Source organism: Ranitomeya imitator, chromosome 1, assembly GCF_032444005.1.
Source record: "Ranitomeya imitator isolate aRanImi1 chromosome 1, aRanImi1.pri, whole genome shotgun sequence".
In the NCBI taxonomy this organism is placed as follows: domain Eukaryota; kingdom Metazoa; phylum Chordata; class Amphibia; order Anura; family Dendrobatidae; genus Ranitomeya; species Ranitomeya imitator.
The window spans coordinates 127822032-127847535 of NC_091282.1; the positions used below are offsets into that span (position 1 = coordinate 127822032).

At 42.1% G+C, this 25504-nt stretch overlaps 1 protein-coding gene across 1 annotated transcript in view; it reads right to left on the bottom strand.

The window, feature by feature from the left end:
- MAP1B (microtubule associated protein 1B) overlaps positions 1 to 25504 on the bottom strand; it is a 172597-nt gene that overhangs the window by 93630 nt on the left and 53463 nt on the right. The window contains exon 2 of the mRNA XM_069750631.1: positions 19177 to 19278. Coding sequence (XP_069606732.1) covers positions 19177 to 19278 — 102 coding nt within the window. The remainder of the gene's footprint in view (positions 1 to 19176; positions 19279 to 25504) is intronic.

Consider the following 25504-nt stretch of genomic DNA (forward strand, 5'->3'; position numbering starts at 1 on the left):
CATATCCTCCTATATATAGTATATACCTGTATGTCATCTCCTCCTGTATATAGTATATACTTGTAAGTCATCTCCTCCTGTATATAGTATATACGTGTGTCATCTGCTCCTGTATATAGTATATACCTGTGTGTCATCTCCCCTGTATTAGACCTCATTCACATGTTATTTGCTCAGTATTTTTATTTCAGTATTTGTAAGCTAAATTGACAGCCTGATAAATCCCCAGCCAACAGGAAGCCCTCCCCCTGGCAGTATATATTAGCTCACACATACACATAATAGACAGGTCATGTGACTGACAGCTGCAGTATTTCCTATATGGTACATTTGTTGCTCTTGTAGTTTGTCTGCTTATTAATCAGATTTTTATTTTTGAAGGATAATACCAGACTTGTGTGTGTTTTAGGGCGAGTTTCAAGTGTCAAGTTGTGTGTGTTGAGTTGCGTGTGGCGACATGCATATAGCGACTTTTGTGAGATGAGTTTTGTCTGGCGATATGCATGTAGCAACTTTTTGTGTCGAGTTGCATGTGACAGGTTAGTGTAGCAAGTTTTGTGCAGCAAGTTTTGCGCATGGCGAGTTTTGCGCGTGGCGAGTTTTATGTGTGGTGCGTTTTGAGTATGTGCAAGTTTTGTGTGAGGCAACTTTTGCATGTGTTGCAACTTTTGTGCATGTGGCAATTTTTCCACGTGTGCAAGTTTTGTATGTGGCGAGTTTTCCATGAGGTGAGTTTTGCACGTGTGGCTCGTTTTGCGTAAGCCTAGTTTTGCATGTGGCGAATTTTGCGCATGGAGAGTTTTGAGTGGTGACTTTTGTGTTTCGACTTTTATGTGGCGATGTTGGTGTATGTGTGGTGAAATGTGTGCTGAGGGTGGTATATGTGTTCAAGCATGTGGTAGTGTGTAGCGCATTTTGTGTGTGTGTTCATATTCCCGTGTGTGGTGAGTATCCCATGTCGGGGTCCCACCATAGCAACTGTACGGTATATACTCTTTGGCGCCATCGCTCTCACTCTTTAAGTCCCCCTTGTTCACATCTGGCAGCTGTCAATTTGCCTCCAACACTTTTCCTTTCACTTTTTCCCCCATTATGTACATAGGGGCAAAATTGTTTGGTGAATTGGAACGCGCGGGGTTAAAATTTCGCCTCAACATAGCCTGTGACGCTCTCGGGGTCCAGACGTGTGACTGTGCAAAATTTTGTGGCTGTAGCTGCGACGGTGCAGATGCCAATCCCGGACATACACACACACATTCAGCTTTATATAGTAGATTACATATCTTTCAGCTTTTTTGGATCTATTAGGTGTGTATAAACTATGACTATATGATTACTACCATATTACATTAAAATAATTTGCATTAAAGGGAACCTGTCATCAGGTTTTCTTGTTGTAACTGGTTCCCACCACTGTCTTGTGACTGTTGCACTTCTAAAATCTGTTTTTACTTCACTACCACAGCCTGGCATGCCTCAAAAACATTTATTATAATTTTTTCCTGCCCCATATCTAAATCAGCGCAGACCACTCTCAGTAGGTTTTGCAATCTTTTTGCACCCTAGACTTGATTAATGTGAAGGATTTCCCCTATGTCATTCACATTGCTCTAGAAGGCTATATTCCCACAGTGAGCTTTTATTGTGTTTTTTTTGCTGGGTATTTTCACTGCACTTTACAGTTCCAGCAGTGGAAAATCTCATGCCCACTGTGCTTATTTTTAAAGCAGCGCAAACTGACTTGCTTTGAGTGTTTCAAATCTGCAGCAAGTCAATTTCTCTTGTGCGTAGTTCCTGCGCGGATTTTTCCCATAGACTTGCATTAGATGCATAAATTGTAAAGAGGTGGAGGTGTTGCCTACATGCCTCCTTGAAGATATGTGAAATGATGTAATGTATTATGGTGTTTTACATTGACTGTGATAGAACTGTGTTCTGCCCAGCCACGAATAGTTGACAAGTATAGTCAGAGTTAATAGTTGGGACTAGCCCAGAGTGGGAAGGTCTAAGTGGGAAGACAGTGGAAATCTTCTTGTCAGTACATCAGATAGGAACCAGCATGCAGTATTAGCAGATATCAGGTCTGTTTGAGTAGCAGAAGGAAAGTAGTAAGCACCTATAAGAGAAGCAACGATAAGAAGGAAGTGAGTAGTGTCCAGAGTCGGTCCAGAGCTGAATAGAGAAAAGGAGAAAGTATCAGGGCCTGGGGCAGGAAGCCTAGCACGATGGTACAGAGTTGTATGTTAGTCGGGTAATGGGACGGAGAAGGAAGGATAAGTGAGACAAAGAAGAAATGCCCCGCTTGGTAGACCTGAGGCGTCAATAAAGCAAAAAGATAAGTAGCAGCCATCCTGGCATAGAAAACTCCCCAAAGGATGCGGAACCGAGGGTGGAAATATAGGAGTCATGCTTGCTGGACTGAAGTGCCATTATTGGGGACAAGAAGTGAATAGAGTGTGCTGGGCTGTGTTGGGGAAGAAGAGCTAAACAAAGTGAAGGGTGAGAGAAAGAGATGTGTGTTAATATTGTATGTCGTAACAGAAACGTTCCTGAAGGTGAATTGCGTGCTACCTGCTGTACATAGTTCCTCAGAAGTTATTGTTCAGTAAAAATGCATTTATTTATGCGTTTTAAGTAGGTTTCCGAGGCAGAAATACATAAAAACAAATGTAATCCTCACGTAAGTATGTCGGTAAAGTTTTGTCAAAGTCAAATACCAGAATGTATCAAAACCAAATCAGCTTTTAATATGACAAAAACCATCAAAAACTAAATAAAAATGCATGTTAAAAAACGCAATAAAAAATGCAAGTAAACTAATTTAAATAATAGGTGCAGAAATTCTGCAACATCAAAAACTCACCAAAAGCTCATCATGGGAACATAGCCTAAAAGATTGCATTAGGTGCCAAGGATGCTAACATTAATAAGTTTAAGAATTCGTAACCTTTTCTAAGGAGATTTGTTTAATTAGATTTCCTAATGTTGCAACCTGTCAATGATTCATGTATACCGTACATCTCCATAGATTGATTATATATAGAAGATTCATTAGTGAGTAGAATAAAATGTGTAATGTGTAATGATTGGAAGCATTAACGAGGTTGCCTCATGATTAGCTGGTTGTCCTGGGTTTGGTGTCTATAAAAATTATAGATCATCATTCATAAAGCCATAACATCCATATAATGGGCAGCATTCTTGAAACAATACATTTAAAGCAGTACAAGTTGCCTAAAATATCTAATAGAAGAACATTAATTTCCTGGGATGTCTGCTGTCCGCTACGATGGGGCTCTCTGGAACATCTCTCTTTACGGCTGACAGATATATAGTGGCTCTAACGGGAATCCCCATTTATTATCTCTCAGTGGCTACATAGGATACATATAACAAGGAGTTTACATACAGCAGCCATTCTTTTCAAGAATCTAAATAATGGAACATAATCTGTGAAATTATCCCTTTTAAGCAATGATTTTGCATGAAATCAGAAATTTGTTTAATCCAAAAAAAAAAAAAACTTGGCTGAAAGCCTCAATGAATTATTATTTCCCCTATTTTGAGAATTAAGCAAAGAGCAATGTATAAATATCAGTTAAAATAGAAATAAAATTTCATGCACCCGCACAATGAGCCATATGACAGAAAAAGAGAATTAAGACTTAATCATACCCTAAAATTACCATATTAAATAATGTTAGACACACATAAAGCTAACAAAGATCATAGAATCAACAAACTAGACATCAGATAAACTGTAAATCTGGAGTGTGACAGCTGCAGATGTGGAGAAGATAGTCGCCCTCATTTACGTTCTTCTATAAACACAGTATGATACAGCTCCTTAGGGTTTCATCTCCTAAAAGCCTAAAAATTGTTAATAGCATGTAATCTTTAAAGAAAATAAATGTATTTAAGTGAAATAATGACAGTACAGAATTGTATTCCCTGTTATGTTTGCTAATGACAGGTGTTATGAAGGCAATCCAGAAACACAGTGTGCTTAGCGATCAGAGCGCACACAGTGATCTGACAAATACCCAAAAATACAAGAACGAGCTCTGAGATGTGGAAACTCTGTAGACTGCACACCTGATCCTATCCTAAACACAACTAAAAGCGGCTATGGATTGCGCCTAACAACTACCTAGGCAACTCGGCACAGCCTAAGAAACTAGCTAGCCTGAAGATAGAAAAATAGGCCTGACTTGCCCCAGAGAAATTCCCCAAAGGAAAAGGCAGCCCCCCACATATAATGACTGTGAGTAAGATGAAAAGACAAAACGTAGGGATGAAATAGATTCAGCAAAGTGGGGCCCGATATTCTAGGACAGAGCGAGGACAGTAAAGCGAACTTTGCAGTCTACAAAAAACCCTAAAGCAAAACCACGCAAAGGGGGCAAAAAAAACCCACCGTGCCGAACTAACGGCACGGCGGTACACCCTTTGCGTCTCAGAGCTTCCAGCAAAACAAAAGACAAGCTGGACAGAAAAAAAGCAACAAAAAAAACAAAAAGCACTTAGCTATACAGAGCAGCAGGTCACAGGAACAATCAGGAGAAGCTCAGATCCAACACTGAAACATTGACAAGGAGCAAGGATAGCAGCATCAGGCGGAGTTAAGTAATGAAGCAGTTAACGAGCTCACCAGAACACCTGAGGGAGGAAGCTCAGAAGCTGCAGTACCACTTGTGACCACAGGAGTGAATTCAGCCACAGAATTCACAACAGTACCCCCCCCTTGAGGAGGGGTCACCGAACCCTCACCAGAGCCCCCAGGCCGACCAGGATGAGCCGCATGAAAGGCACGAACAAGATCGGAAGCATGAACATCAGAGGCAAAAACCCAGGAATTATCTTCCTGAGCATAACCCTTCCATTTAACCAGATACTGGAGTTTCCGTCTAGAAACACGAGAATCCAAAATCTTCTCCACAATATACTCCAATTCCCCCTCCACCAAAACCGGGGCAGGAGGCTCAACAGATGGAACCATAGGTGCCACGTATCTCCGCAACAACGACCTATGGAATACATTATGTATGGAAAAGGAATCTGGGAGGGTCAAACGAAAAGACACAGGATTGAGAACCTCAGAAATCCTATACGGACCAATAAAACGAGGTTTAAATTTAGGAGAGGAAACCTTCATAGGAATATGACGAGAAGATAACCAAACCAGATCCCCAACACGAAGTCGGGGACCCACACGGCGTCTGCGATTAGCGAAAAGTTGAGCTTTCTCCTGGGACAAGATCAAATTGTCCACTACCTGAGTCCAGATCTGCTGCAACCTATCCACCACAGAATCCACACCAGGACAGTCCGAAGACTCAACCTGTCCTGAAGAGAAACGAGGATGGAACCCAGAATTGCAAAAAAATGGAGAAACCAAGGTAGCCGAGCTGGCCCGATTATTAAGGGCGAACTCAGCCAACGGCAAAAAGGACACCCAATCATCCTGGTCTGCAGAAACAAAAAATCTCAGATATGTTTCCAAGGTCTGATTGGTTCGTTCGGTCTGGCCATTAGTCTGAGGATGGAAAGCCGAGGAAAAGGATAGGTCAATGCCCATCCTACCACAAAAGGCTCGCCAAAACCTTGAAACAAACTGGGAACCTCTGTCAGAAACAATATTCTCAGGAATGCCATGCAACCGAACCACATGCTGAAAGAACAAAGGTACCAAATCAGAGGAGGAAGGCAATTTAGCCAAGGGCACCAGATGGACCATTTTAGAAAAGCGATCACAGACCACCCAAATGACTGACATCTTTTGAGAAACGGGAAGGTCAGAAATGAAATCCATCGAAATATGTGTCCAAGGCCTCTTTGGGACCGGCAAGGGCAAAAGCAACCCACTGGCACGAGAACAGCAGGGCTTAGCCCTAGCACAAATCCCACAGGACTGCACAAAAGTACGTACATCCCGTGACAGAGATGGCCACCAGAAGGATCTAGCCACTAACTCTCTGGTACCAAAGATTCCAGGATGACCAGCCAACACCGAACAATGAAGTTCAGAGATAAGTTTATTAGTCCACCTATCAGGGACGAACAGTTTCTCTGCTGGACAACGATCAGGTTTATTCGCCTGAAATTTTTGCAGCACCCGCCGCAAATCAGGGGAGATGGCAGACACAATGACTCCTTCCTTTAGGATACCCGCTGGCTCAGATAAACCCGGAGAGTCGGGCACAAAACTCCTAGACAGAGCATCCGCCTTCACATTTTTAGAGCCCGGAAGGTACGAAATCACAAAGTCGAAGCGGGCAAAAAATAACGACCAACGGGCCTGTCTAGGATTCAAGCGCTTGGCAGACTCGAGATAAGTCAAGTTCTTATGATCAGTCAATACCACCACGCGATGCTTAGCTCCTTCAAGCCAATGACGCCACTCCTCGAATGCCCACTTCATGGCCAGCAACTCTCGATTGCCCACATCATAATTACGCTCAGCGGGCGAAAACTTCCTGGAAAAGAAAGCACATGGTTTCATCACTGAGCAATCAGAACCTCTCTGTGACAAAACCGCCCCTGCTCCAATCTCAGAAGCATCAACCTCGACCTGGAACGGAAGAGAAAAATCTGGCTGACACAACACAGGGGCAGAACAAAAACGACGCTTCAACTCCTGAAAAGCTTCCACAGAAGCAGAAGACCAATTAACCAAATCAGCACCCTTCTTGGTCAAATCGGTCAATGGTTTGGCAATGCTAGAAAAATTACAGATGAAGCGACGATAAAAATTAGCAAAGCCCAGGAACTTTTGCAGACTTTTCAGAGATGTCGGCTGAATCCAATCCTGGATGGCTTGGACCTTAACTGGATCCATCTCGATAGTAGAAGGGGTAAAGATGAACCCCAAAAATGAAACTTTCTGCACACCGAAGAGACACTTTGATCCCTTCACAAACAAAGAGTTAGCACGCAGGACCTGAAAAACCATTCTGACCTGCTTCACATGAGACTCCCAATCATCTGAGAAGATCAAAATGTCATCCAAGTAAACAATCAGGAATTTATCCAGATATTCACGGAAGATGTCATGCATAAAAGACTGAAACACAGATGGAGCATTGGCAAGTCCGAACGGCATCACTAGATACTCAAAATGACCCTCGGGCGTATTGAATGCAGTTTTCCTTTCATCTCCTTGCCTGATTCTCACCAGATTATACGCACCACGAAGATCTATCTTAGGGTACCGTCACACTATAACATTTCGATCGCTACGACGGTACGATTCGTGACGTTCCAGCGATATCGTTACGATATCGCTGTGTCTGACACGCAGCAGCGATCAGGGATCCTGCTGAGAATCGTACGTCGTAGCAGATCGTTTAGAACTTTCTTTCATCGCTGGATCTCCCGCTGTCATCGCTAGATCGGTGTGTGTGACACCGATCTAGCGATCTAGCGATGCGATCCAGCGATGCGTTCGCTTGTAACCAGGGTAAACATCGGGTAACTAAGCGCAGGACCGCGCTTAGTTACCCGATGTTTACCCCGGTTACAAGCGTTAAACTAAAAAAAAACAAACAGCACATACTTACATTCTGGTGTCCGTCAGGTCCCTTGCCATCTGCTTCCCGCACTGTGACTGCCGGCCGTAAAGTGAAAGCAGAGCACAGCGGCTGTGCTTTCACTTTCACTTTACGGCCGGCAGTCACTGAGTGCGAGAAGCAGACTGCAAGGGACCTGACGGACACCAGAATGTAAGTATGTGCTGTTTGTTTTTTTTTAGTTTAACGCTTGTAACCAGGGTAAACATCGGGTAACTAAGCGCGGTCCTGCGCTTAGTTACCCGATGTTTACCCTGGTTACCCAGGGACCTCGGCATCGTTGGTCGCTGGAGAGCTGTCTGTGTGACAGCTCCCCAGCGACCACACTACGATTTACCTACGATCACGGCCAGGTCATATCGCTGGTCGTGATCGTAGGTAAATCGTATAGTGTGACGGTACCCTTAGTGAACCAACTAGCCCCCTTAATCCGAGCAAACAAGTCAGATAACAATGGCAAGGGATACTGAAATTTAACAGTGATCTTATTAAGAAGGCGGTAATCAATACACGGTCTCAGCGAACCATCCTTCTTGGCTACAAAGAAGAACCCTGCTCCCAGTGGTGATGACGATGGGCGAATATGTCCCTTCTCCAGGGATTCCTTCACATAACTGCGCATAGCGGCGTGTTCGGGCACGGATAAATTAAATAATCGACCTTTAGGGAATTTACTACCAGGAATCAAATTGATAGCACAATCACAATCCCTATGCGGAGGTAGAGCATCGGACTTGGGCTCTTCAAATACATCCTGATAATCAGACAAGAACTCTGGGACCTCAGAAGGGGTGGATGACGAAATCGACAAAAATGGAACATCACCATGTACCCCCTGACAACCCCAGCTGGATACCGACATGGAATTCCAATCCAATACTGGATTATGGGTTTGTAGCCATGGCAACCCCAACACGACCACATCATGCAGATTATGCAACACCAGAAAGCGAATAACTTCCTGATGTGCAGGAGCCATGCACATGGTCAGCTGGGCCCAGTATTGAGGTTTATTCTTGGCCAAAGGTGTAGCATCAATTCCTCTCAATGGAATAGGACACCGCAAAGGCTCCAAGAAAAACCCACAACATTTAGCATAATCCAAATCCATCAGATTCAGGGCAGCGCCCGAATCCACAAACGCCATGACAGAAAACGACGACAAAGAGCATATCAAGGTAATGGACAGAAGGAATTTGGACTGTACAGTACCAATGACGGCAGACCTAGCGGACCGCTTAGTGCGCTTAGGACAATCAGAAATAGCATGAGTGGAATCACCACAGTAGAAACACAGACCATTCAGACGTCTGTATTCCTGCCATTCAACTCTAGTCATAGTCCTATCGCACTGCATAGGCTCAGGTTTAACCTCAGGCAGTACCGCCAAATGGTGCACAGATTTACGCTCGCGCAAGCGTCGACCGATCTGAATGGCCAAAGACAAAGACTCATTCAAACCAGCAGGCATAGGAAATCCCACCATGACATCCTTAAGAGCCTCAGAGAGACCCTTTCTGAACAAAGCTGCCAGCGCAGATTCATTCCACTGAGTGAGTACTGACCATTTCCTAAATTTCTGACAATATACTTCTATATCATCCTGACCCTGGCACAAAGCCAGCAAATTTTTCTCAGCCTGATCCACTGAATTAGGCTCATCGTACAGCAATCCGAGCGCCAGGAAAAACGCATCGACACTACTCAATGCAGGGTCTCCTGGCGCAAGAGAAAATGCCCAGTCTTGAGGGTCGCCGCGCAAAAAAGAAATAATAATCAAAACCTGTTGAATAGGATTACCAGAAGAATGAGGTTTCAAGGCCAGAAATAGCTTACAATTATTTTTGAAACTTAGAAACTTAGTTCTATCTCCAAAAAACAAATCAGGAATAGGAATTCTTGGTTCTAACATAGATTTCTGATCAATAGTATCTTGAATTTTTTGTACATTTATAACGAGATTATCCATTGAAGAGCACAGACCCTGAATATCCATGTCCACACCTGTGTCCAGAATCACCCAAATGTCTAGGGGAAAAAAAAAGTGAACACAGAGCAGAAAAAAAAAAAAATGATGTCAGAACTTTTTCTTTCCCTCTATTGAGAATCATTAGTTTGGCTCCTTGTACTGTTATGTTTGCTAATGACAGGTGTTATGAAGGCAATCCAGAAACACAGTGTGCTTAGCGATCAGAGCGCACACAGTGATCTGACAAATACCCAAAAATACAAGAACGAGCTCTGAGACGTGGAAACTCTGTAGACTGCACACCTGATCCTATCCTAAACACAACTAAAAGCGGCTGTGGATTGCGCCTAACAACTACCTAGGCAACTCGGCACAGCCTAAGAAACTAGCTAGCCTGAAGATAGAAAAATAGGCCTGACTTGCCCCAGAGAAATTCCCCAAAGGAAAAGGCAGCCCCCCACATATAATGACTGTGAGTAAGATGAAAAGACAAAACGTAGGGATGAAATAGATTCAGCAAAGTGGGGCCCGATATTCTAGGACAGAGCGAGGACAGTAAAGCGAACTTTGCAGTCTACTAAAAACCCTAAAGCAAAACCACGCAAAGGGGGCAAAAAAAACCCACCGTGCCGAACTAACGGCACGGCGGTACACCCTTTGCGTCTCAGAGCTTCCAGCAAAACAAAAGACAAGCTGGACAGAAAAAAAGCAACAAAAAAAACAAAAAGCACTTAGCTATACAGAGCAGCAGGTCACAGGAACAATCAGGAGAAGCTCAGATCCAACACTGAAACATTGACAAGGAGCAAGGATAGCAGCATCAGGCGGAGTTAAGTAATGAAGCAGTTAACGAGCTCACCAGAACACCTGAGGGAGGAAGCTCAGAAGCTGCAGTACCACTTGTGACCACAGGAGTGAATTCAGCCACAGAATTCACAACAATTCCCCATCATCTAACGATTCTGGAGCATCCTAGAGCTCATGGATGTGTCATTCCTCTATTATTACTACCAGAAACTCATAAAGTGACAACTTGCTGGTACCGGGTTGGGTCATGTACATATGCAGTCTGAGGTTATCCAACCAGTCCTGACAGTGTGAGACTTTAGGGACAATGTGGAAGGATGGAACGGAGAATCGACAAATCACATGGTCTGACACAATCAGGGGGGACTATTACAGGGACTGTAAAAGATGAGTGTCAGCCAAGCAGCGCCGTTTTAGGCTTTTACAGCATTGGAATCAGCGCTAAGAGTGCGAACACCAATCCACCTTGGAATACAAAATTGCCTAATCTGTTTGTGACTTACTACTGCAGGGTCAATTCACATTGTCAATTGGAGTGGTAGTCTCATTCTGTGAATAATAATCTGAAGATTGACGTGATAGGGAGGTGCTGGACCTGCAGAGTCAGAGTGACTGTGAACTGATTGATTTGTGATATACTGCAGTAACAGCACCTTAAGAAAACCATTTTTCATACAAGGCAACCACAGAGAGCATTTAAGTACCTCTCTGTCCTAATTTTGCTACTAAACAAAATACTGAACTACAACTTGTTTCACAGAAATTCTGCTTCCAGGCTTGTGAGATAGGCAAGCCATCATTTTTTATTTATTTTTTTTTTTTTAAAGACAAAAGAAACATCTCTATAATTCACATATTTATACACATCTGTCTACCCCACATTGTGCACGTTGTAAAAAAACATTTATTTGCACAATTCCTTGTTGTAATAGTGCAATATCAGACCAGCAAACGCCACCCGAATACTGCTATTGGTTACCACCGATTACCATCCGTCTTCCCTTATCCAGATAAGCTGAAGTCACTTGGGCATTAGTAAGGCTGTGTTTGCATTAAAGAGCTGTAAAAGGTTGCAATACAGTCCTAGGGGACCTTCAAGTGGTAGACTATATGCCCATGATCAGGAATGGCAGCGTTTTGGACGCACCATGTTTTAGTGTCTCTAAAATGCTGCAAACTAATTACACAGTTAAATCCGCATGTTCTTAATGAACTATGTGGATTTATCACATTTAATGAATCGCTATTTGGTAAACTACGCAGTGGGGACTAGTGTCTCTGCTGCTGAAATGGACATGCTGCGGTCGTAAACCTGCACCGTGGGTGAGTATACGTAGCAGCAAATAGAAGCACTGTGGGCATGGCATTTCTATAAATTACATCCACTGTGTGTAATGTAGAATGCAGCATTTTGTACAAAGCGCAGATGCGCAGTGTCCAAAACGCTGCTTTGACAACACAGCATTTTATCCTAATTATCCAGACATCTATTTTCAGTAAGCCAGGAGGCATAGATTTTTATCTTTACATTGACTCTTCTTGTAGGTTGAATTGATATTTGTAAATTGATGAATGGTTATTTACCTTTTTATATCAGCTCTTACAGTTTATTGTACTGTTATCTTTGCAAAACAGAGATGCAGGGTCACTGAACAATATTTGCTGATATGTTGATTACATTATATCAGGCCATGCAGTTTGTTGCCTCCCAAACATTGAAGGATAAACTAAATAAACAATGCAAGTTAATCTCATCACCCTTCCCCTTGACCTGTGAATAATGGCTTGAAGAACAGTTTTGAACTATAAAAAGGGGAAATGCCTCTGTAACAAGATACATCCATACACCAGAGATCCAAAGATCCAGAGACTCTACAAAACCACAGCCAGCAACACTCCACAAGACAGCTTCCTGAGCATCATGGCTCCTTCATGAGGGACACAGATTTGACATTCTACAGGATGCCAGCTTAGGAGACCATGGCCCCGGCTGCACCATTGACCATCACTGAACTCATGGATGCGTTTGTGGCAGTCAGGATTTGGACCCACCAGTCACCTGAGCCCTATGGATATGTTTGGGAAAGCCAGGATTGGGACCCACTGGTCAGCTGGCTCCATGGAGATGTTCGGATAAGCTAAGTTGTGACTCTCCAGTCACCTGACCTTGTACCTCAATGAACTGTCAGCTTCCTAAGCTTGCCGTTACCTCCTCTGTGCATTCCACAGGTGGGGACAGTCGGCCCTGGAAGACTTGAAGTCACAGCTGCTCTTATGCAGGTGAGTTAGCGGAAGGGTGAAACTCTGTAATTTTGCATCATCTTGGGTATTTTGCTGGGACTGTTCTATGTGTTATTTTCCTGTTTTGTTGTTCAATAAATTATTGCCAGACTTTTACCCTCACCCTGTGTTGTCTGAGTAGTATTATGCCGACTGTAGTAGGAGAATGGCTGCTCAGTGGGATAAGCCCTGGTCCATGCGGTTTTCGGCTAGCGGGCTAGAGCACCTGCTAACTCCCCGTATCTCCACAGCTGCTATTTTCCATGTAAATAGAGTCTCCCCCAATGATAATGAAATTTCCCTGCTGACACCATACCAGTCTACACAGTAAGGTTGTGTGCACACGTTCAGGATTTTTTGTGTTTTTTTCGCTATAAAAACGCTTAAATGCATACATATGCCATCATTTATAATGCATTCCGCAATTTTTGTGCATATGTTGCATTTTTTTCCAGCGAAAAAAAACGCATCGCGGTAAAAAAATGCAGCATGCCCATTAATTTTGTGGATTTTTTGCGGATTTCCCACTATATTATTGCATTGGGAACCTCCGGAAAAAAACGCAAAAAATACGCACAAAAAACGCGAAAAAATTGCATGCGGATTTCTTGCAGAAAATGTCCGGTTTTGTTCAGGAAATTACTGCAAGAAATCCTGACGTGTGCACATAGCCTTAATCTGACAAGTCAGATACAGAAAGCGGGGAAAAAAATTGAAAAAAAAAAGAAAAAGAATAGCCACAAAAAATGGAAAAAGATATATACAGAAACTTGCTTAAAATATTACCATTTTTCATTATACATTCCCAATAAATCTATATTCAGGATCAAACTATATTCTACATTTCTATTTCTTTGCTCATTTGCAGGAAACGATTATCTATAATTGTGAGCATTACCGGTCAGATTGAAAGAAGACTGTTCTGTGGAAAAACAGCGTAAAGTAATTGACGAATGTTATCAGATAAAACGTCTGCTCATTTCCTATGTCCATAATAGTAAGGTCATTCTTGTAGGTGAGAATTAGCTGATGAAAATGTGAATCAGTATATATTAGTATACCACATGCCTCTAATACTAGACATGGCATTGTATGCAATGCATTATTCTCAACTAATAATGGGTCTGTTGGATTAGTCACACTCAACAATCCAATGCACAATGGATGACCCAATTTTATCAGACCTGATGATTCTGCGTAAAATCCGACATATAATGAAAATCATTTGGAACTTCCAGAACTGCCTTCAACAATTCAGTCCTACAGCCGTCTTTTCTTGCCACTGATGATAGATAGGTTCTTACTATTTAAACTAAATTTAAAGGCCTCTTCCACGTCCCAATAACAAGTGTATGATCCATATAACAATCTTCAGCAATCCCATCTGCTATTGGGAAGGGGGGCAATACACTTGCACCACAGCCCCAGGATCCATGCTACAGGACCAAATTTTACTTCGGAATATATTAGCTGATATTAAATCAGGTTCATCCTTCTTTAATTGATTTCAACAAATAATTACGGTATTTTTTCAATAATATTATTTGTGTTTTACTGAAAGTGCAGATATTGTTGCATCTGGGAAAAACCCATGCCCATCAGCTCATTCAGAAGGCTACATTCACACTTAATGAGTTACCTTTAGTTAGGTCCAAGTGGTTTCCTTCACTGGTGGCAAGTACTTATTTCTGTATGAGTTTCTATCTGATAACACCCACTTGATCTTAACTAAACATTAGGTGCCAATACTTTGTAAATATCTCCGCAAGGTAGAGGCAAAAAAAAGTATTATACTGCTCTGCAGCAGACACAATTACATCATGTATGCAGAAAACAAGGAACTTGGGTCTCGTAGTGGATGAAAGATAGTGATGATTTATTTAAACAAAAATGAGTCACAGAATATGTATGATGTTGCAGAGATATATACTGTATTTACACTACTGTTCCAAAGTTTAGGGTCACTTAGAAATTTCCTTATTTTTTTAAAGAAAAACATAGTTTTTTTCCAATGAAGCTAACATTAAAGGATTCAGAAATACACTCTATATATTGTTAATGTGGTAAATGACTATTCTAGCTGCAAACGTCTGGTTTGTAATGTAATATCTTCATAGGTCTATAGAGGCCCATTTCCAACAACCATCACTCCAGTGTTCTTATGGTACTTTGTGTTTGCCAACTGTGTAAGAATGGATGGTTAGAATACCCTTAAACCCTTGTGCAAGTAAGTTAGCACAGCTGAAAACAGTTTGGCTGATTGGAGAACCTATAAACCTGACCTTCCTTTGAGCTAGTTGAGAATCTGGAGCATTACATTTGTTGGTTCCATTACACTCTCAAAATGGCCAGAAAAAAAGAACTTTCATGTGAAACTCGACAGTCTATTCTTGTTCTTAGAAATGAAGGCTATTCCATGTGAGAAATTACCAAGAAACTGAAGATTTCTTACAAAGATGTGTACTACTCCCTTCAGAGGAGAGCACAAACAGGCTCTAACCAGAGTAGAAAGAGAAGTGGGAGGCCCCGCTGCACAACTGAGCAACAAGGCAAGCACATTAGAGTCTGTAGTTTGAGAAATCGATGCCTCACAGGTCCTCAACTGGCAGCTTCATTAAATAGCACACACAAAACGCCAGTGTCAACGTCTACAGTGAAGAGGCGACTCCGGGATGCTGGCCTTCAGGGCAGAGTGGCAAAGAAAAAGCCATATCTGAGACTGGCTAATAAAGGGAAAAGATTAATATGGGCAAAAGAACACAGACATTGGACAGAGGAAGATTGAAAAAAGTGTTATGGACAGACAAATCCAAGTTTGAGGTGTTTGGATCACACAGAAGAACATTTGTGAGACACAGAACAACTGAAAAGATGCTGGAAGAGTGCCTGACACCATCTGTCAAGCATGGCGGAGGTAATGTTATGGTCTGGTGTTGCTTTGGTGCTGGTAAAGTGGGAGATTTGTACAACGTAAAATGGATTTCGAAAAAGGAAGGCTATCACTCCATTTTACAACGCCATACCCTGTGGACAGCGCTTGATTGGAGCCAATTTCATCCTACAACAGGACAATGACCCAAAGCACATCTCCAAATTATGCAAGAACTATTTAGGGTAGAAGCAGGCAGCTGGTATTCTATCTGTAATGGAGTGGCCAGCACAGTCACCATATCTCAACCCCATTGAGCTGTTGTGGGAGCAGCTTGACCGTATGGTACGCAAAAAGTGCCCATCAAGCCAAACCAACTTGTGCGAGGGGTTCTGGAAGCATGGGATGAAATTTCTCCAGATTACCTCAGCAAATTGACTGCTAGAATGCCAAAGGTCTGCAATGCTGTAATTGCTGCAAAGGGAGCATTCTTTCACGAAAGCAAAGTTTGAAGAAGAAAATTATAATTTCAAATAAAAATATTCTTTTCGAACCTTGCCAATGTCTGGACTAGATTTTAAAATCATTTGGCAACTCATTTAATTAATAAAAGTATGAGCTTTCATGGAAAACACAAAATTGTCTGGGTGACCCTAAACTTTGGAATCATAGTGTGTATATATATATATATCCGATATCCGATATATAAGAGGGTGTACAGTATGCATTGATATTATGTATGAACATATATATATATATATATATATATATATATATATATATATATGTTCATACATAATATGTTCATACATAATATCAATGCATACTGTACACCCTCTTATATATCGGATACACAAAAGGAGTAGACGATACTGGGGTGTCCTACAGAAAGGTTACCTGTGAATTCGAGAGTTCTAACAACCTTGTTTATCATGCATTCGAAATTCACCTAAGTTGAGAGATAAATTAGTGTGAACTGATGAAGATTTCCATACCAAATTATTACGACAAACATTCTTTTTCCACCAAAACAGGGAGATGGTCCAATTAATATTTTATGTGCACAGCTTATCACCATCATTGCAACTGGACAGTGCCAGCTTCTCTGCCCCCTGCCTCCACATCAGCCGCGTGATCCTCACGTTACACCCGGAAGTGATTCTCCCTGTCCTCTTAAATATGTCGCGTCTCTCAGCATTCGTTGCCTGCTTCCTACTGGCGCCCTTACTTAGTGGGGTCCCGCTACGCTACAGCGCTATATACTCTTCCTTTATGTCTGTCTCTCTACAGAATTTATGGTAAGATTAACTTCTGCTGTTTTGTCCAGTTTTTACTACTTCTCCATGGTTCCACAATTTCCTGTTTCTGATTATATACTGTATATTTCAATATGTATGCACATCTATGTTATTTCTACATTTTTATTTTGAATTTTATGCAACATATATGCATTGATAATGCTTGGACTATGTATGTATCTATCTATCGATATCTATCTATATATATATATATAGATATATATATACACATATATATGTGTGTGTGTGTGTGTATATATATATATATATATATATATATATATAGATACTGTATATGTATATATATATATATATGTAGATATATATATGTGTGTATATATATATATATATATATATATATACAGAGAGAGATATCTCTATTTTTATATATATATATATATATATATATATATATATATATGTATATGTATATGTATATATATATATATATATATATATATATATAGTTATGTTATTTCATACCCTGTACATCTGAGGAAGGTCCATATGAGCGAAACGTCATATACATTCCGTGAGGCAATTTTGTGGTTGTGTGGTTGTCATTGCCAAGTTGCTACTTGGATCACCACGAAGATAGGAGTGCCTTATTCTGATTTACAATTACATCCTGTGTCCAGTTCAACATGCAATTAAAGAGAATTTATCAAATTTTTAATTTCAGTTGGCTTTTGACAATAGAATTACGCTTCTATATCTAGAATCTGTCAGACACAGTCTTCAGGCCTCTGGTGAGAACATAAGCCACATTGCTATTATTATTATTATTATTTATTTATTTATATAGCACCATTAATTCCATGGTGCTGTACATTAGAAGGGGTTATATCAAAATACAAATATCACTTTCAGTAAACAAAAATAACAATTACAGACTGATACAGAGGGGCGAGGACCCTGCCCTTGCGGGCTTACATTCTACAGGATTGTGGGGAAGGAGACAGTTGGTCGGGGGTTGCGGTAGCTCCGATGGTGTTGAGGTGGCCGTGTGGTCATTACAGGTTGTTAGCTTCTTTGAAGAGATGGGTTTTCAGGTTCCATTTGAAGGATCCAAATGTGGTGGATAACCGGACATGTTGGGGCACAGAATTCAATATGATGGGTGATATTCGAGAGAAGTCTTGGAGGCGATTGGGTGAGGAGTGAATAAGCGTGGAGGAAAGGAGGAGGTCTTGGGAGGACCGGAGATTACGTGAGGGAAAGGGAAGATATTGAGAGATTAGTTCAGAAATATATGAAGGAGAAAGGGTATGGATGGCTTTGTAGGTCAGTGTTAGTAGTTTAAACTGGATACGCTGGAAAATTGGGGGCCAGTGAAGGGATTTGCAAAAAGGGGAAGCAGGAGTGTAGCGAGGAGAGAGATTAATTAGTCAGGCAGCAGAGTTAAGGACGGACTGGAGGGGTGCGAGAGTGTTAGAAGGTAGGCCACAGAGGAGGATGTTGCAGTAGTCGAGGTGGGAGATGATTAGGGCATGCACGAGCATTTTGGTAGAGTGAGGGTTGAGGAAAGGACGGATTCTGGAAATATTTTTGAGCTTGAGGCGACAGGAGGTGGCAAGAACTTGGATGTGCGGTTTAAAGGACAGGGCAGAGTCAAGGGTTACTCCGAGGCAGCGGATTACCGGGACAAGGGAAAGTATGCAGGGCCAGACTGGCCATCTGGCAATTCTGGCAAATGCCAGAAGGGCCTGTCAGGTCATGGGCCGCCATGTCTGCTATATTGTTAACAGAAACGGTGTTCTCAAGACACCCATACTGTTAAGAGTTCTGACGAATCACAAAGTTGCTGGCTCCGTCACTGACCCCAGCAGTCACCGGTATCAGTAGAAATATTGGTCTTGTAGAAAATCTTCCTTCCCTCCATCTAGGGTAATATTAGTAATATATCCCATCTGGTTCATGGGGACAAGTACAACATGGGCCTGGGTGAATTCAAATGCCAGTGCTGAATTTCAGCCCCAGTCCGTACCTGAAAGTATGAATTAATTTATTGTGATAGATAGATCAGGTAGGTATGCGAGATGGAGGAAAAATAATTAGTTCAGATTTGTCCACATTGAGTTTGAGGAAGCGAGAGGAGAAAAAGAAGGATAGGGCTGATAGACACTCCGGGATTCTGGAGAGCAGAGAGGTGACATCTGGGCCAGAGAGGTAGATCTGAGTGTCATCAGCATAGAGATGGTACTGGAAGCCATAGGACTTTATGAGTTGTCCCAGGCCAAGGGCATAGATTGTGACCAGATGCCCAGGCCTTGGTCACAGTTTGCAGTTTTGTCCTGTTTTTACTCAAACTAGCACAAGAAAACTGAGTCAAATCCTTTATAATGCAAAAAAAAAAAAAAATGCTGGGCTTATAATACCACTCACCTCTAACTTCTGGGGAGAATCTCGCTGAGTGACGGGATACAAAAAGCTTTAATTCTTGATCTAAGTTGCATTCAATGAGATCTGTGTCCCATGACCGGATACCTGTAAAACAGCAAACCACAGTAACACGTGATTAATACACTACTGTCATCCATTTATTTACAATAAATGTATTCAGCCTTTTCTGTAGTCTCACAGACATTGAGTAGAGCAGTACCACACGTGAATTTCCAAAGATTGTTCCCGGGATCAATGGGTATCCCAGCAGTTCGATCTCTCCACCTATATGAAGGTTCACATCTATCCTTTGCATGAGTGATAATTTTTAATGTTGGGAATCAACATGTAAAGGGGTTCTCCATGACTTTTTCATTGATAGGATAGGTCACCAATGTCTGATTGGTGCGACATATGGCACTCCCATCAATCAGCTGTTCTCAGTGATGGCAGCCCCCAGAAGTGCTCAGTTGCTGAGCCGAACAGCACAGCTCCTTCTGTACAGAGGCAGCTGTCGGGTGCTGTACATCCACCCCCTATTCAAATCAATGTAGATTTTTTTAATCTGCAGCATGTCGATCATTTTTTAAATCATTTTTTTTTAGATTTCATGAAATGCATAGGGTGAAATCTGCAGCAATTACAAAACAAAACCAGCAAACCCCACATGTAACACATGCATAGGCCAAGTTATCAGAAGGACAGAAAAGATATAGTCTGCAGCCCATCATCTCATTCAAGGGGATGTGCCACCACCAGCTAAAATGAAGCTTTAAAGGGCGAAAGGATTGTACAAAAGACCATTCGTCCATCCGCAGATACCGCTGAATGGTAGCTTCATGTAAACAGAAGCAAATAGACATGAATAGAGCTGCTATACGCCTTATCCGGGGCTTATTATAGACTGATTCTGTCTGAGAAAAAGTATTTAACACTTTTTTTCATACATACGTTTCATTCTCCCCAGCAATAAGATATTACTACAATCCACATCCAGTCATTACCTTTTTTTTAGCCAGGAGCTGAATTACTCTTGGGATTGCACTCAATACAGTATTGTTACCAAGAAACCCGCTTATTTCCCTGGAGGCTAAACTCTCCTTTCCACACCAGTGTTCTGCCAGTATTGATATGCCATTCTGCTAGGAATCCTAAATATTCCTGTATGTTAGAATTTAACAATACAAACAGTATTCTAAGCATTTTCTTATACTGGGGAGCAGCAGTACTACCATGGATCAGTCGTTCCTATGATAATGTACACCAAACCTCATCATTTTATTTTATTTATTTTACTCACTTATATTTGCACCATTAATTCCACAGAGCTTCACAGACATCATCATCACTGTCCCCATTGGGGCTCACAATCTAAACTCTGTATATCTTTGTGTGGGCTTCCTCAAGGTTGCTCCGCTTTCCTCCTACACTCCAAACACGGGAAGAACATGAAAACCCCTTGTAGATGCTGTTCTTGGTGGGATTTGAACCCAGCGCTGCAAGGCTAACCACCGAGTCATCATATGGGCAATACACACAGATCTCATTATTATGCTACTACTGCTGTATTACAGAGCATTAACCTGACTGTACATGATCAATTACAATCAATGTGATGGTGGAAAATGCAGTAAATTATTCAGAATTGATCACTTTTGCATTTACTCCATTCCCAAGAATCTCTTCTCTTTCCAATCTTGCTCTTAAATGCAAACCATATTGATTGCTATGAGAGTGCATTTTATTTTTCTCTTTAGTTGGGGACTGTATGAGAGTTGCTTCTGGTCAAATTGTTAATAAAGGGATAGAAGCTCATTCACTCGCGAACTAACATTTAGCGAATGTATGGTGGATGTCATGTCCATATCTGTGCAGTGATGCCCACTGAAATGTGTTCACCAATCAATGAAATTTATAGGAAAAGTTTTAAAAGGGACAAGAGAATTGTGTAATGGAATATGACTCATCTAAATAATCCTCCCTGCCTGGTGTTTTGTATGTATGTATATATAGAAGGACAGAAAAGTGACATTTGGCAAAAAGGTGAAAACAAATCTTGGAAATGTGTTCCAGGAGATGTCCATTTTGTCTCCCTCATCTTCATCTAATAATATACAGTATGTTACCGTGATGTGCAGTATAACTGTCACGCCGTTTATGGCGATAAAGGGGCAGGACGGCGTACTGGGACCCGCACCTGACCATGCCACTATAAAGGGGCCCTGGCTTTCCCTTATCTCAGGGGTACCTATAATGGTTAGGAGGCCTGAGCCGCCAGCATATCCCTGTCTCATGTGCAGGCCCTATCAGTGGCCCCATCTCCCCCCCCAGGGAGGAGGACTGCACTAGTGTATTAATATGACAAGTAAACAGGGTATACAGACAAGGTAACTAAAATCTCAAACTCCCCCAAATGCTCACACAGCCACAGAGGAAACACAGAAGGGAAGAGGGGGGAAAAAACTAGGAAGGAAAACAGGTTTAACATGCAACCAAAACAGCAGACATCAATCTCTGTAGATAAACCTCCAAGCTCCAAACACCATGCTCCTTCCCACTTCAAGCCAGGCAGCAGAACTGATCACTGACAACAGTTGTAGTCAAAGCTGAGTCTATATAGGAGAGGAGATTACAAAAACCAATTCAGCTGAGAGACCAAGCTCTCAGCAACTTCAGCAACAAGGTTTAACTCCTGCCCTGATGGCACAAGACAGCCAGGTCAGAATTCAGGAGACGAGCTTCTGTTCATCATGTGTGAATGAGGCCCAGAGCGCTGAGATTCTCTGGAACCTCTCTGTCGTGGTAGCCCCGTGACAATAACCCTGGGAAACATTAACGGGTGAAACAGGAGGGAGAACACTTCTACATTGGTGGAGGTCTTATGTGAACATATTATGGAACACTTATTTCTACGTTATGGTCCAATTGTGCCTGCCACATACTGCAAAGCCATGTTCACCTGCGTAAGCTAATGAGTGGATGATTATGATGTAATATGGTGGCACTGAGGGGCCGTAGCCTTAAGGGTTGTGTAACAGGTAAGATGCAACAGCGCAGAAGATAAGGATTCTGTAGTAACTTAACCAACAGATATTTATTCAATTAGCACATATATATGCGGAGTCTAAGGCACAATATCTAAGGGTAAGGCCGGAGTCACACTAGCATATGGCATCCGATGTGATAAGCTAATGACCCTCGGCTCCTGCTCTGCTGCGCGCAGAAGCCGAATGTGATGCGTCCGTGCTCCAAGCCTCTCGCACAGAGAGGTTCGGAGCACAGCTGCAGAGGAGGCGGAGGAATGAATTTCTCCATTTCCATTGCCAGGGTCAGCGTATATCGCACATCACTTGGATGATATCTGAGTGATGTGCCTTGTCTCATTAACACCCACAGGCTTATATGGGTGTGAGCAGCCGAGAAAAAATATGGCATGTGAGCTGCCCCATAGATGAATACTGGTCCAATTTTTTTATCACATAGCACTCGTCCGTATTCAACGGTAGTGTTACTTCTGGCCTAAAGCAGACAATGGAAATACAGTAAATTATACAACAAGAATACAGCAATTCAGTTATACTGGGTATTAATACAATTCTATTTACATACTATTGTTCTGTTGTTACAAGTGAACGACTATAATTGTCAGGGGTGTTTTGGGCCTAATACCTCAACCAGACGTGCGTCACAATACTAATTGGCCCGGTCATTGTCGTCTCACTCTCTGTCTCTAAGCCAATACAAATCATATAGGCCCTAATGGGAGTCTATGATGCTACGCCATTAGGCCGCAAATCTCTTATCAGTTACTTTGCACACCCTTTGCCCTAGCCACCATAGTCCCCTGAAGCACGGCTCTAGTCCTCATGTATCGTACGTCTACACCAGAAATTACAGTTCACACGAATGTCCCTCTTCTGCGGCCTTATCGTCTTCTTGAATTCTGGCTCTGCGCAATTAGCTCAGGTCTCCCAGCTCTGGTCTGTCATTTCCGGTTCTGGTCTCGGCTCAGGATCTGGTTACTCGGTTCTTCACTCGGATTGGGTTACTCATTTTTTCACTCGTATCTGGTTACTCGGTCCTGGTCACTCCACTGCACCGCACGTCCATCCTGCTATAGGTCCATGCACTGACTCCTCCCCTTTTCTGCCCTCCAGGGCCTTTTGCAATTAATAACTGCATCATAGCTGTCAGCTGACCTGTTGTATTCTCCAATTTCTTCCCCTCAGAAACCATGTACTTCTTCCTACAGTTCCTGCTGATGCAGTTCTTGTTACTTTCTCTTGTCTTTACAGCATTTGACCAGCAGATGACAGTGCCTGTTTGCCGACACTTTATTAGTAGGGTTGGGCAGACCTGTGGAAGTTTTGGTTCTGGTACTCGACCGAAATTTAGTCCAAAGTTTGGTTTAGAACCAGAACTGTACCCGAACTCAGTTTTAAATAAACTGAACTTTGAAGCTGGAAAATCTCACTCTCCCTTCCAAACTGTAAAACAGACTTTCACGAGACGTCCGTGTTCGGAATTCAGCACCGGACACTTTTACAGTTCGGGTTCACTCAACTCTATTTATTAAGCCTCAAACTGTGGAAATCTCACATTTGCTCATCTCCCTACAGTTGTACAGAATAGCATGGGGAAATGTTCATAGGTATTAAGGTAGGCATCTGCAACCTAGGGTTTGGGAGCCACATTTGGCTTCAAGTGGCTTGCCAGCTTGGTGAGTTAGCACCAAGTTTAGCAAACAACTATGAAGAGAAGATCTTCAGATAGTGACTTATGTGAGTAGTACTCCACAGAAGAGAAGATCTGTATGCATGTGTACTGGTGGGGAGAGGAGGATACAGCCAGTTAGAAGGGGGGCTGTAATCAAGAATACCAAAAGGGAGTAAAGTGGGGATCCCTGAATCTAAGTATACTAAATTGTAGGGAATGAGCCAGCTCACCGTATGAAGTCCAGAATGTGTGAAATAATGCTCTGGCGTGGAAAACAAACCCTTGAGAAAGAACGTCACTTGTGTTCATAACATGTCGTCATATGTCTCCCTGCTGTCCAGTTGTCCATCATGGAATTTTTAATGTTGAATAAACCTTTTTACAATTTAATCATAAGTTGGAATCTACATTTTTTCTTTCATGGCAGTATACTGCCTTTTAAGGGAGGAGGGCACAAGGTTTCAATGTGCTTTCTGTGGGGAAGCTTAGGCATTTGTGGGGGACTGTGTCTCTGTGTGTTACTATGGTGTACGTGGGCAGTGGCCTGTTGAAAGTGGCTCACAACCATCTATCAGAGCTGAATGTAGCTCTCAAGGTAAGAAAGGTTGGAGACCACAGAAGGGATAACTGTCGGCCAGACAAGTGTCACGTTAAATACTGGTGCAGTCCATCACAGGTCACTGCATTGTCCAGCTAAGGAAAAGGTTATAAGCTTATATATGACTTCAATAAAAAGTAACATCGGTATTTATAGTCAGGTTTTGTTTTTCTTCGAAGTGCCCATTAATTTGATTAATGATAAACTTACCTGGAGCAGACAGTGCTAGGCAGCAGCTGCCAAGGCAAACAGGATCATGGGGTGCATTAAAAGAGGTCAGGATACACATGATGAGAGCATCATACTGCCTCTGTACAAATCCCTGGTTAGTCTGCACATGGAGTACTGTGTACAGTTTTGGGCACCGGCGCTCAGGAGGGATATAATGGAACTAGAGCGAGTACAAAGGAGGGTAGCAAAATTAATAAAAGGGATGTGGGAACCACAATACCCAGAGAGATTAGCAAAATTAGGATTATTTAGTCTAGAAAAAAAAGACGACTGAGGGGCGATCTAATAACCATGTATAAGTATATAAGGGGACAATACAAATATCTCTGAGGATCTGTTTATACCAAGGAAGGTGATGGTCACAAGGGGGCATTCTTTGCGTCTGGAGGAGAGAAGGTTTTCCCACCAACATAGAAGAGGATTCTTTACTGTTAGGGCACTGAGAATCAGGAATTCCTTGCCTGAGGAGGTGGTGATGACGAGCTCAGTTGAGGGGTTCAAGAGAGGCCTGGATGTCTTCCTGGAGTGTAACAATATTTTATCTTAGAGTTATTAGGTACTTTAGAAGGACGTAGATCTGGGGATTTATTCTGATGGAATATAGGCTGAACTGGATGGACAAATGTCTTTTTTCGGCCTTGCTAACTATGTTACTATGTCAATTACATAAGAAAACTTTAAATTTTCCTTTATACGGAACTTAAGGCTTAAAAAGGCAACCTCGGACAGACACTTGGCGCAAGCCATTCCATCTGTCAGATTCCAGAGGAACCACAGCCTTCACCC